The sequence below is a fragment of the Gossypium hirsutum genome, unplaced genomic scaffold (genome assembly GCF_007990345.1).
Source record: "Gossypium hirsutum isolate 1008001.06 unplaced genomic scaffold, Gossypium_hirsutum_v2.1 scaffold_163, whole genome shotgun sequence".
Lineage (NCBI taxonomy): Eukaryota > Viridiplantae > Streptophyta > Magnoliopsida > Malvales > Malvaceae > Gossypium > Gossypium hirsutum.
The window spans coordinates 1-12740 of NW_024402847.1; the positions used below are offsets into that span (position 1 = coordinate 1).

General features: G+C 33.3%; 1 protein-coding gene, 1 long non-coding RNA gene and 1 pseudogene across 6 annotated transcripts; all 3 read left to right on the top strand.

The window, feature by feature from the left end:
• The first annotated feature begins 104 nt into the window (after positions 1-104).
• On the top strand, positions 105-1503 carry LOC121226406 (uncharacterized). 5 transcript variants are annotated; one of them, XR_005924227.1, is made up of 4 exons: positions 105-221; positions 465-538; positions 867-962; positions 1123-1503. XR_005924227.1 is itself a non-coding variant. In XM_041110351.1 (3 exons), the coding sequence occupies exons 2-3, from the start codon at positions 915-917 to the stop codon at positions 1462-1464; spliced, it is 387 nt and encodes a 128-aa protein (XP_040966285.1). In that variant the 5' UTR covers positions 593-665; positions 867-914; the 3' UTR covers positions 1465-1503. The 5 variants fall into 5 exon arrangements, 4 of the variants coding, with proteins under 4 accessions (XP_040966285.1, XP_040966282.1, XP_040966284.1 ...); XM_041110351.1 differs by lacking the exons at positions 105-221; positions 465-538 and adding an exon at positions 593-665 and having other exon boundaries at positions 1126-1503; XM_041110349.1 differs by lacking the exons at positions 105-221; positions 465-538 and adding an exon at positions 601-665.
• A 413-nt stretch (positions 1504-1916) lies between these two features.
• Positions 1917-5999, top strand: LOC121226408 (beta-galactosidase 15-like; annotated as a pseudogene).
• Positions 6000-8638: 2639 nt separating this feature from the next.
• LOC121226403 (uncharacterized) lies at positions 8639-9984 on the top strand. Its single transcript, XR_005924224.1, has 3 exons — positions 8639-8843; positions 9246-9346; positions 9765-9984. It is a non-coding gene; the product is annotated as an uncharacterized lncRNA (long non-coding RNA).
• The last annotated feature ends 2756 nt before the right edge of the window (positions 9985-12740 follow it).

A 12740-nucleotide genomic window follows, 5' to 3' on the forward strand; every position in this document is an offset into this window, starting at 1 on the left:
GCCTTCCAATTAGGTTCTTCTAATTTGGGTTTCTTTACGATGTCGCGACAGGTGTACTCTTCACGGATTCCTGACCTTTCACTTGAAAGTCCATTGACCATATACGGGAGGTACCAGGGCAGTTTCCCGACAACCTTAAAGTTAAAGGTATATTAGGTGATTTGAGTAGCTTTACAATGGACTTGAAGATACGGAGGGCTAAGGATATACCTCTTGACAGCGTAAGACACATACTAGTCAGCTGGTTTTATCAATATAGTTTCCTTTGTGGGTGTGTCATGCGTTAAAGACCTTTAATGTTTATTATCTTCCACTGGGTTGTTTGTAGTGCTAGGGTTTGACATCATCATTGCTTATTGCAATACTAACTGCCGCTTTTCATCGATGGTTTATATATGTTTTACCTGTATACGTGAATGACTAGCGCATGGAAGTACTTCATAATTTCCTGTTTTCTCTAACAGGTGTTAGCAAGACGGCAGATTGATCTACTAACAGCTCAGGCTTGGTTTCAGAAAATAAACGGCTCGAGGAGAAGGTTTGTTTCTAATATTCTAGCATTTGTTTTTCATCCAAAATCGGTGGGAGAATGCTTTGGATTGCAACTACTATGATTCGAGTAGTAGCAATGTGAAAAGTTGTTATGGATAATATTATAGCCCGGGGTATAGATTCGTGACTGTGCCGTATCATTTACCAGCGATGTGAAAAGTTATTATGGAAATACCCTTTACTAAGTGCTCAGTGGCCACTTAAACTAGACTGCGTGATTGGGAATGTGTTCGATTTGTTTCACTCGTTTGGATCTCCTCATTTCTTAGTAGTAAAAAAACTGTTGCTAATGCTAATGATTTTGTTGTTGGCAGGTTGCAAAGTTGAGCATACAAACTTGCAACATCTCCGAGTATACCCGAATGACCCTTCTCGAGAAAAATATAATGAAACATTTTGGAGCTTGGAAGGTATGCTTTTGCCTCGTATAATACGACACCCTGGTATATATCACTATAGTTTCTAAACAGAGTATGGTATGCCGGGGTTTCTTCGTTTATTTTCATATTTTCTCTACAAACATTGCTAAGGCTGCTTTCTCATTCCCTGTTAATGTTTTTGGCATGCCAGAAGAAAGGTGATCCACAGAAAATCGTGGAATCTGGACCGCCCGAAATGATACTGCTTCAAAGACTTTCAGTTGGCTTCGGTGACCAGATTGCAACTGCCGAAAACATTCGTCCTGGATCTCAAGAACCAGAATTGCCCGAAGTTGCCAAGATATTTATTAAGACAACCTCGAATTACTTCGGTGGGATATGTAATCGATGCTGTTGCATGGGCTGCATCCGGTGTTGTTCGAAGATGAATAATCAATGTGCCACCACGTTAACACAGCTATGCACCGCCCTGGCATGCATCGGCTGCCTTCATTGTTGCTCAGAATCATGTTGTCCTAACCAAGACGATTGATAAACACATTACGAGAATTAGTTGGAGTTTTTGTTTGAATCTGGTTGCTCGATTTATAGTTCATACAACATCGTCCACAACCTGTTTGTATATACAAAATTTGTTTTAAAATGAATTATTAATTTATAAAGAATTTGTCAAAAAAAATTATGTATAAAGAATTATATACGTTTATCCTACTTCACACAAATATAATGACACTTAAATTTTTTTTTAATTTTAAATTGAATTATCATGACCAAAGAAACCTTAATTTAATATAGAGATACAAAAATCTCAATTAATTATAATTAAAAAATATTTAATTAATGTTGTTCAAGTTTCAACACTCATATTACTAAATCGAACCTCTTGATTTCTCTAATTATATAAATCTAATTAAATATGTTTGAAAATCTAGTCTTTGATATGAACTCAATTACTACCCTTATAAATTCATTATCATACTCTTCTGATTTTTCACTCCCAACACTTTTTCTTTTGCTTTACTGGATAAGAGAAGAATGAATATATTCAATCTTTTATTTACTGCTTTTATTTTTTCTTTCATCCTATTTCATTCGAATGCGCTTAATGTCACTCATGATTCAAGATCCATCATAATTGATGGAAATCATAGAATTATCCTTTCGGGTTCGATTCATTATCCCAGAAGTACTGCTCAGGTAATATTTTACAATTGAATTATTCGGGGGTTTTTTTTTTATAATTTGATTTTGAATAATTGATTGATTAATTTTTTATTATTAGATGTGGCCGGATCTTATAAGAAAAGCCAAAGAAGGTGGATTGGATGCGGTTGAAACATATGTTTTTTGGAATGCACATGAGCCAACTCGTCGTCAGTATGATTTTAGTGGAAATCTTGATCTTATTCGATTTCTTAAAACGATTCAAGACCAAGGTTTATATGCAATTCTTCGAATTGGACCTTATACCTGTGCTGAGTGGAATTATGGGTAAATTAATTTATTTTCAAATTTTAACTAACTATGATATTTAATAAATTATCTAACTAGTTTTTAATTTTTTTATTATTTTTTATTAGAGGCTTCCCTGTATGGTTGCATAACATGCCTGGAGTTTCTCTTCGTACTAAAAACGATGTCTTTATGGTAATTCTTTTGATTTTCAGTAACTTTTTTAAAAAACAAAAATTCTATTCTATTTTTGTTTACTTTTATATATAAATAATGTGTTTAATTTTTGTTATTTTAGAATGAAATGAAAAACTTTACAACATTGATAGTTGATATGGTGAAAAAAGAGAAACTATTTGCATCTCAAGGAGGAAATATCATTCTAGCTCAGGTATATATGATAATTTTTTATGTTTTATTATTTTTATTATGTATTTAAATAATATCAAAATTAAATGTATATATATAGGTTGAGAATGAATATGGAAATGTTATGGAACCATATGGAGACGAGGGGAAATCATATATTAATTGGTGTGCCCAAATGGCTGATTCTCTTGATATTGGTGTCCCGTGGATCATGTGTCAACAAGCTGCTCCACCAAAGCCTATGGTATTGTATTTTATTTACTTTTTACTATATTATTTTATTTAGAAATACATTTTTTTGTGATAACGGTTGAATTTTGATTTCGATTTGTTTAATTATAATCGTAGCTGGAGACATGCAATGGTTGGTATTGTGATGAGTACAAACCAAAAGACCCTAATACCCCTAAATTGTGGACTGAAAATTGGACTGGATGGTGACTTTTTCTTTTTCTTCTTAAAATTGTTCTTAATTTAATTTTAATTATAAACTTTACATTAAATTTTATTTTATTTAACTTTAGGTTTAAGAGTTGGGGTGGTGCAGACCCATTTAGAACAGCTGAAGATCTTGCTTACTCTGTTGCTCGATTTTTCCAAAAGGGTGGTACACTACAAAATTATTACATGGCAAGTGATTTTTTTAAAAAATTAAATTCTTAAAATTAATAATTTAATTTTATTAATTAACCCCTTTGTTTTTCCAATTTTTTAGTATCATGGTGGTACCAATTTTGGTAGAACTTCTGGTGGCCCATATATTACCACTACATATGATTATAATGCACCTCTCGATGAATATGGTAATTTCATGCCTCTGAATATATATGTATAAGTTATAATTATTCTAATTAATTATTAATTTTTATTAGGAAATTTGAATCAACCAAAATGGGGACATTTGAAGCAGCTTCATGATGTTCTACATTCCATTGAGTATATTCTTACAAATGGAGACGTTAAAAATGAAAAACTCAGCAATTTAGTCATGGTAATAAAATGAATATATATAAAAATTTATTTGATAAAATAATAAATATTTATCATTTTATTCTAATTATTATTCTTAATTATATATATGATTTAGGCTACTATTTATGAAACAAAGGAGAAATCAAGTTGTTTTTGAGCAATACAAATACCAAAATAGATGCAAATGTCAACTTCGGAGGCATTAATTACTTTGTTCCAGCATGGTCTATTAGTATCCTTCCAGATTGTAGGGAGGAAGCATATAATACCGCTAAGGTAAATCCTATTTTTGTGTTTTGGGTTATTATAATTATAATAAATATGTTATGATTGTTAATGGGTTTATATTTAAAAAAAAACTAGGTTTCTGCTCAAACTTCATTGATGATTAAGAAATTGAACAAAGCTGAAGATGAACCGAGTTCTTTGAAATGGATGTGGCGACCCGAGTTGATCGAATCTACTTCTGTTCAAGGAAGGGGAGATGTTTCCGTTAACAAGATTGTTGATCAAAAGGATATGGCAAATGATGCTAGTGATTATTTGTGGTATATGACAAGGTAAATTATTTAACACAACTATATTCAATTCATTTAATGTAAATTATATATATTTTGATTAATTAATTAATTTATTTTTTGGACAGTATTAATGTTGCAAAAGATGATCCCATGTTGAATGGAACAGTGACACTTCGTGTCAATGATACTGGTCATGTTCTTCATGCTTTTTTCAATGGAGAATATATCGGTAATTATGAACTATGTTTTATATATATTATATTGAATTCAAAATATATTTATTTGATTATATATGTATTTGTTTTCGTAGGTTCTCAATGGTCAAAATATGGTAACAACAACGTGACATATGTTTTCGAGAGGAACGTCAACCTATCCCTCGGGAAAAACTTGATATCATTACTTAGTGTCACTGTTGGATTCAAGGTATATACATACATATATATATATATACATACGACAAATAAAAAAACTCTAGAATTTTAACATATAATTTGAATCAAAATAATGCAGAACTATGGTCCAATGTTTGATCTGGTTGGAGCTGGAATTACATCACCAATTGAGCTAGTTTTGAACAAAAATGTTGTCAAGGATTTGTCTTCAAATAAATGGACATATAAAGTTGGTTTGAATGGGATTTCAAACAAGTTTTTCGACACAGATTGTGCTTCAAAATCATCATCCAAATGGGTCTCTGACCCTATTCCGGTTGACAAGAACTTCACTTGGTACAAGGTAATTAAAACCAATACATTTACTTGCATATAAATGTTACATATAATGTTTGATTTTATTAATATTTATGTTTGGTTATTTTTTTTAAATTGTAGACAACATTGAAAGCTCCGTTGGGGAATAAACCAGTTGTTGTGGATTTACTAGGTTTAGGAAAGGGCATGGCTTGGGTAAATGGTCATAGCCTTGGTAGATATTGGCCATCTTATATAGCTGATAAGCAGCTTTGTAAGACAGAGACTTGTGACTATCGTGGTAGATACAATGATAGTAAATGTGTCTCTAAGTGCGGTGAACCTACCCAAAGATGGTAATCTTAAGTTTTTTACATATGTTAATATATATTTTTATATTGTTAGTATTTTTTTCATTATTCTAATTTTGTTGTTTTATAGGTACCATGTTCCTCAATCATTTCTTAAAGACAGTGAGAACACTTTGGTATTGTTTGAGGAATTTGGTGGTAATCCTTCTGGTGTACAATTCCAAACCGTTGAAATCGGATCGGTTTGCATAAATACTCACGAAGGAAAAGAAGTGGAATTATCATGCCAGGATCGACCAATTTCAAAGATTAAGTTTGCTAGTTTTGGTAGTCCACAAGGTGTGTGCGGATCATTTGACAAAAGTGAATTTGACTCGGAAGTGGATGCTTTATCAATTCTTGAAAAGGTAAGTTATTTTCATATTATTTTTTAATATCTTGAAATATATTTTTCCAATGATATATATTTTGAAAATTTTAACAGGAATGTCTGGGTAAAGAATCGTGCTCCTTCAAAATTACTGAAGAAAAATTCGGAAGACCTTCTTGTGAAGTAAAAAAATTAGCCGTGGAAGCCGTTTGTGAAGATTTTACTCTTTAAATTCTTTTTTATTTAGATTTTTCAATAATTTTAGGTCTTTTTAGTTTTATTTTTTAATTGTTTAGTTAAGTTTTTCTTTTTGATTATTTTAGGAAATCATCTTAGGTTTTGTAATTATATCAATATAATAAAAGTATATATATTATTTATTATTTGCTTTCATGATAATATTCTCTTATAGATTTAATATACAAACTAAATCTAAAAACTCTAGAAAGGCCAAATGAAATTAATTTGTCTAAATTATTGTAGACACCATTTTTTGATGAAAACGGGGTCGACTTGGATTTTGAAAAATGAAACGGAGTCGCCACCAATCCTTTTCTATGAGGTGTGATTGGATCACCTCGAAAAGTAGTTATTTTTAATAAACGGTTTGATTTTATTAAAACAACAGGTTTGATCCACGAAATTCAGAAAAATGGTTCGGGAGTCGGTTACGCACGAGGAAGGATTAGCACCCTCGATACGCCCAAAATTGGTACCTTAGTTGATTACTTAATGTCTTAATGTCGAAAGTTGAAAACTTTAAAGAAATTTAAAATACGTTCCTTGTATTAAAAAGTTGAAAATTTTGGGAAAAGGGGACACATTCCGCGTTAATCGAGAAAAAAGTATCATATCCAGTAAGTTAGGACACAATGTCTCGAATTTCCGATACGCGAATGAATGCCAAAATTTTATTTATTTAAAAAGATATTTTATTATCTCGGGTTTAGGAAAGGGATCATGCCCAGTAAGTTAGGACACAATCTTTTCTTAACTCCCGATATCATTTAAAACTTGAGTTTAAAGAATCGTGTAATAAAGTTTAAAAGAATATTCAATTGTTTAAAATCAAGTGAAGAAATCGCAACCCAATACGTTAGGGCACAATTTCTTAAAATATTAAACATTGAATATTGCATTTATTTCGAAAAATCCTCGTCTCGAGAAAACAACGTGTCACATCCAATGCGTTAGGACACAACGTATTGAATTCTTGATAACGAACTTTATATCATTTTTAAAAGAGTAATCTCGATTATTTAAATTCAACGAAGAAAATCGGAACCCAATACGTTAGGGCTCGATTCTCTCGAAGATCTAAAATACCGAGTGTTACTTTTATTTAGATTTTTTTGTTTTTGATAAATCCGAGTAAAAATGAATGCAAAATAATAATAATGATGACAATGTAAATAAAATGATACAAGCAAAATAATAAACAATAAAAACAATTATACGGGCGAAATAACAAACGATAAAAACTAAAGTAAGAAAATAAACAATAATAAACATGTAAATAAATAAATGAACAAAATCAACAAAATCATATAATTATAAAGATACATAAACACGTATACATATAAGCATGAAAATATGAAAAGCATGCGCAAGTACACCTTATTTAAAACTATTGGACGTGAAAATACATAAGCATATATGCACGTACATGTATACGTGTAAAACCATCATCAAATATATATAAATACATATGTAATTATATATATAAATCACAAAGTACAAAAAATATAAACAATATATTTGAAAATATAATGAATATGTAAGAGCATATATATATATATAAATATACACATATGAAAAAAAGTATTTTTGTATATAAAAACATACATATACATATACCTATATACATATATAAGCAATTATATAATAATAATATAATATGAAGCATATATATAAAATTTACATAATAAGTATAAACAAAATATGAGGATAATAATAATAACAGTAAATAACATAATAGGTTTAATAATAAAATAAAAGTAAAAAAAATTTAGAAAAGGACTAGAATAATAAAAGAGCAACATTTGGGGCGAAATCGAAAATAAATAAATAAAGAAAGGACCCAATTATGATGGACGCGAAAAGTAGAAGGGCCAAATGGGAAATATTCCCATGTTAACCAAATGGTGCCGTTCTGCCAAGGCCCAGGCGCATGGTTCTTGGACCAAATTGAAAACCATCGCAAAAGAGGGAGGACCGCGTGCGCAAATTACCCATGCGCTAGAAAACACGCGGATCCTAGGCGGTTGGGTCGGTCAACGCGCGGATCCTCCCCACCAAAACGACGTCGTTTCATGTTTAGTATAAATAATAAGAAAAACCAAAAAAAAAACAAATCAGTTTCATCTTTTAAAAAAACAGAGAGAGAGCTCTCTCCTTCTCTCTCAGGCCCAAGTCCGGCCATGGGTTCCGGCGATCTTTCGCCATTTACGGCGCGCGGCCACCGTACACGGTGGCCGGAAAACTTCAAAAAGGTATATATTTTTTACACTTTTCTCTTTATATATATATGTATATAAGTAAATAAACAAAAGAAAAAATATATATCTAAGAAGAATCGAAAATAAAAGAGAACCCTGCTTATCACCTTTAAACTTTTGCTTTTTATTTCTGTAAATGCTACCAAAAGGAAAGAAAAGCCCACTGTTCCCGAAAAAAAAACAATCCCTCTTTCTCTTTATGTTCGGCTTTTATAGCGAAAGAACAAAAAGAAAGAAAAGATTTAATATTTTCTTGTTTTGTGTTGTCTGCTTCTTTTTCTCCTTGTTGCGTGTTTGTTTCTCTCCTTGCAGGTGATTGACTTGGAGCAGGTGGCGCAGTGAGTTGACGGTGTAACAGAGGCAGTAGCGCTAGAGCAGTCGCACAACAGCTAGTTTCTGCCTAGTCTGACTGGTTTCGTTGGCTTATGGCTATTGTTAGGCTATCTTCTTGTAATGGTTTGAAGTTCAGATTGGCTTGTACAATTATAAGCCAAACTTTTGGTCATTGACAACAATGAACAAAGACATTTATTTGCTTTTAGGTTGCAAAAGTTGTCATTAATAGACTGCTGACATGCTATCAAATTCTAGAGGTTCAATTCTTATGATTTTTCTTGTTACTGTTGGGCCTGTCAAAGACGAGAGAAACATTTGTCACTGTATGCAAAAACGATAGACAAATCAAGGAGTGTTATGTCCATCCATCCATCCATACTTTCGGCATAGGTAATTTTCTCGTCTTAGGGTCTCCTTTCAATTTCTTTTTGAAGTTCACTGAATTTAGTTCTCGTTATTGTTGACCGACGCAAGCTTGTCCGGTTAGTTCTTTGCACCATAATTGTTAGTTAACCTGTTGTGTGGGAAATGGGAATATTTCAGGTTCATTCGGTAATCATTATTTCCTGCATGCTTACCATGATTGGCTGGAGAGAATACGTTGTTGCTTTTGATTTAGGCTTGTATTGTCATTTTTACATTTGAATTAACTCAAGCCAAATAATTTTTTCGATTTCCCAAATTCTACGAGCAAAAGTCTGAACGATAGGCTAAATCCTTAAATTGCAAGGATATACAAAAGTTTACGCCATATTTCATTAATCTTACAAATTATTTTTTCTGTTCTTTCAGTATCTATCGAGGTTCAGATGAATAAATTATTTAGCAAAGGTGTATCTACTGTTCTCGCAAACAGCACCATTGATGCATTTGATGATCATGAAGAAATAGAGGTACGTTCGTCTCCTCCTCCCGTATCAGTTTCATTCATATATGACATCCTATTTACCTTACATCTTCCTTTCTATGCTTTTAATTACCTGAATATCACTGATATATATAATAATGGTTATTATGTATGCCGACTCGTTACTTTCTTGCAACAGCCATTCCAATTTAGGTCATCTTGACAGCGTAAGACAATACTAGTCAGCTGATTTTAACGATATACCTTCCTTTGTGGGCGTGTCATGCGTTAAATGTTTATTATCTTCCATCGGGTTGTTTATATTGCTAGGGTTTGACATCATCATTGCTCATTGCAATACTATCTGCCTCTTTTCATCGATATATAGTGTATATATTTTTTATCTGTATACGTGAATGATTTGCCCATGGAAATTCTTTATAATTTCCTGTTTTCTCTAATAGGTGTTAGCAAAACGACAGCTTGATCTATTAACAGCTCAGACTTGGTTTTCAGAACATAAACGGCTGAAGAAGAAGGCTTGTTTCTAAATATTCTAGCATTTTTTTCATCCAAAACGGGTGGGATAATGCTTTTGGATCGCAACTACTACTTTGATTCGAGTACTAGCAATGTGAATAGTTATTACGAATAATATTATAGCTGCTGCGCAGCGATTACTCTTTACTAATTGCTCAGTGGCCAGACTGAGTCATTGGCATTTTGATCTCTGCATTTCTTAGTAGTAAACAACTGATGCTAATGCTATTGATTTTGTTGTTGGCAAGTTACAAAGTTGAGCATGTTAGAGTAACTAATAAGACAGTTAGGCAGTTTGTTAGTTAACTATCGGTTAGCTATTATTAGCATGTAACACCCTTAACCCGTAACCGTCGCCAGATTAGGGTTACGAGGCATTACTGAATAAGACACAATTCAACACAAACATTTATCACCTTTCATGCCCCAATGAATAACTATACGTTTATAACATTACTAAACTCAGATGTTCACGAATAATTTATACTAGATTCGAAAAATATAAATTATAAAACCAATTCACCTCAAATTTAATCAAACTAACTAAACATATTTTACTTATTATAAAATAACATAACAAATTACATATACATTAAAATTCCATTAGCCGAAACTTATGACTATATAGTAAAGCATTTGGACACTTAAATAAGCATCAATCATATGTCACTTTCATATACTCAACTTACAACAATACCCGCTTATACATGTTTAAACCACAACTAACCATATCACTTCATAACATTAACTAGTACCGATATAATTTATTCATTCCTTAGAGTATTTGGTTGCTTATGATTTTTGAACCTTCGACCATACAATACTTTAAAACTACAGTATAGGTCAACTCCATACAATATAGGTTAACTCCATTCACGTTTTTGGGGTATTCACCATGTTATAAAGGGTACCGTTGTCAGGCTACTGATGGAAGGGTCTATATTTCCCGTCATGTTACATTTCATGAAAATGAATTTCTATTTAAAACTCTCTGCCCCAAGTCTGCAGCTTCCATACCTTCTATTTCACAGTCTAGTTCTAAGCTTCTTATTATGACACCAGTTCATACAGCTCAGGGTACTCCAGTAGTTAATGTTCCAATGGTTACCCGTGTTAATTCCTTGAATGAGGTTTCTGTGCTCAGTGTTGATACTCTAGTACAGTCCCCTTGTGTAAGTTTCAGCTCTAGAAGGTCTAGTTTTGGTAGGCCACATGTGTCTTCTCCATCACCTGCTATCCCAGTTAATTCTTATGCAATGGTTACACGTAGCAAGGCTAGTATTTTTAAATCGAAGGCCTACCTAAGCAATGTAGCTTGTTTATTGAATGATACTCTGCTGACATCCATGAAGCAATGCAAGATGAGTGTTGGCAAGCAGCGATACATAATGAGTTACAGGTTCTTCTTCAAAATAAAACATAGGCTATTTGTCCTCTGTCTGCTAATAGGAAGGTCATTGGATGCAAGTGGCTGTTTAAAGTGAAAAAGAGGGCTGATGAGACCGTGGAGAGGTATAAGGCACGATTGGTGGCTAAAGGTTTTTCTCAACATGCTGGATTTAATTTTTGCGACATGTTTAGTCCAGTAGTTAAGGCAACAACTATACGGGCTGTTCTAGCTATTGTAGTCATAAAAAGGCTGGTCATTAAGGCAAGTTGATGTGAATAATGTCATTCTCAATGGGGATCTAACATAAGAGATTTATATGGCTCAACCACCTGGGTTTGAAGTTGCAGGTGACAATGGCCAAAAACTTGTTTGTCGACTGACCAAGGCATTGTATAGTCTGAGGCAAGCTCCTCGTGCATGGTTTCAGACACTAAAGCAGTATCTAGTGGATTAACTTGGTTTTTGTACATCGAAAGCTGATCCTTCACTATTCATTCGAGCCTTCGATGGATAACTCTTGCGGCTTATGACTCATGTGGATGACATAGTAGTCACAGGCAGCTCCATTACAGATATAAACAAAGTGATAAGTCAGTTTCATGATAATTTTGCTCTTAAAGACATGGGTAGGATCAATTTTTTCTTGGGCATTGAAGTGCAACATACACCTCAGGGTCTGTTCCTTAATCAGAAGAAATATGTCTCGGAAATACTTCATAAAACAGGCATGGCAATAGCTGCACCTACGCCTACACCCATGGTGAGCACTCCCAAACTAGTTGCTTCAGATGGTAGTCCATCATTTGCTGGTGGTCACTTGTATCAGAGTACAGTTGGCATGCTTCAGTATTTGTGTATTACACGTCCTGACTTAGCGTTTTGCGTGAACAAACTAAGTCAGTACATGAACTTGCCTAGTGATATCCATTGAAAGGCAGTTAAGCGTGTATTGAGGTACCTTATAGGGACTATGGATCATGGTTTGTTCCTCTCAAAAGGTCAGTTTAAGTTAGTGTGCTACTCTGATGTTGACTGGGTTGCCTCTGTTGAAGATCGACGTTCTACCACAGGATATGTGGTTTACCTAGAACCAAACCCGATTGCATGGTGCTTCAAGAAGTAAGCAGTAGTATCCAGGTCCTCATCTGAAGCCGAATACCGCATCTTAGCTAATTGTGTATCTGAGTTGCTATGGGTTAAGCTGCTGTTAGATGAAATTGGCATGTCAGTTTGTCAGATACCAGTAGTATGGTGCGACAATCCCTCTACAGTCACCATGACTGCAAATCTAACTCATCATACTCGAAAGAAACATGTGGAGATTGATCATCACTTTGTGCGTGAAAAAGTACTTGATGGTGTACTGCAGGTCAGTTTTGTTCCATCCACAAGACAAATTGCTGATGTTCTTACCAAGCCTATACCACTAAAACAGTTTGCTACATTCATACAAGAATTGCAAGTTCGTTTCAGTAATGACGATATTCAAGTTTTAAACGTTGAAGCAAAA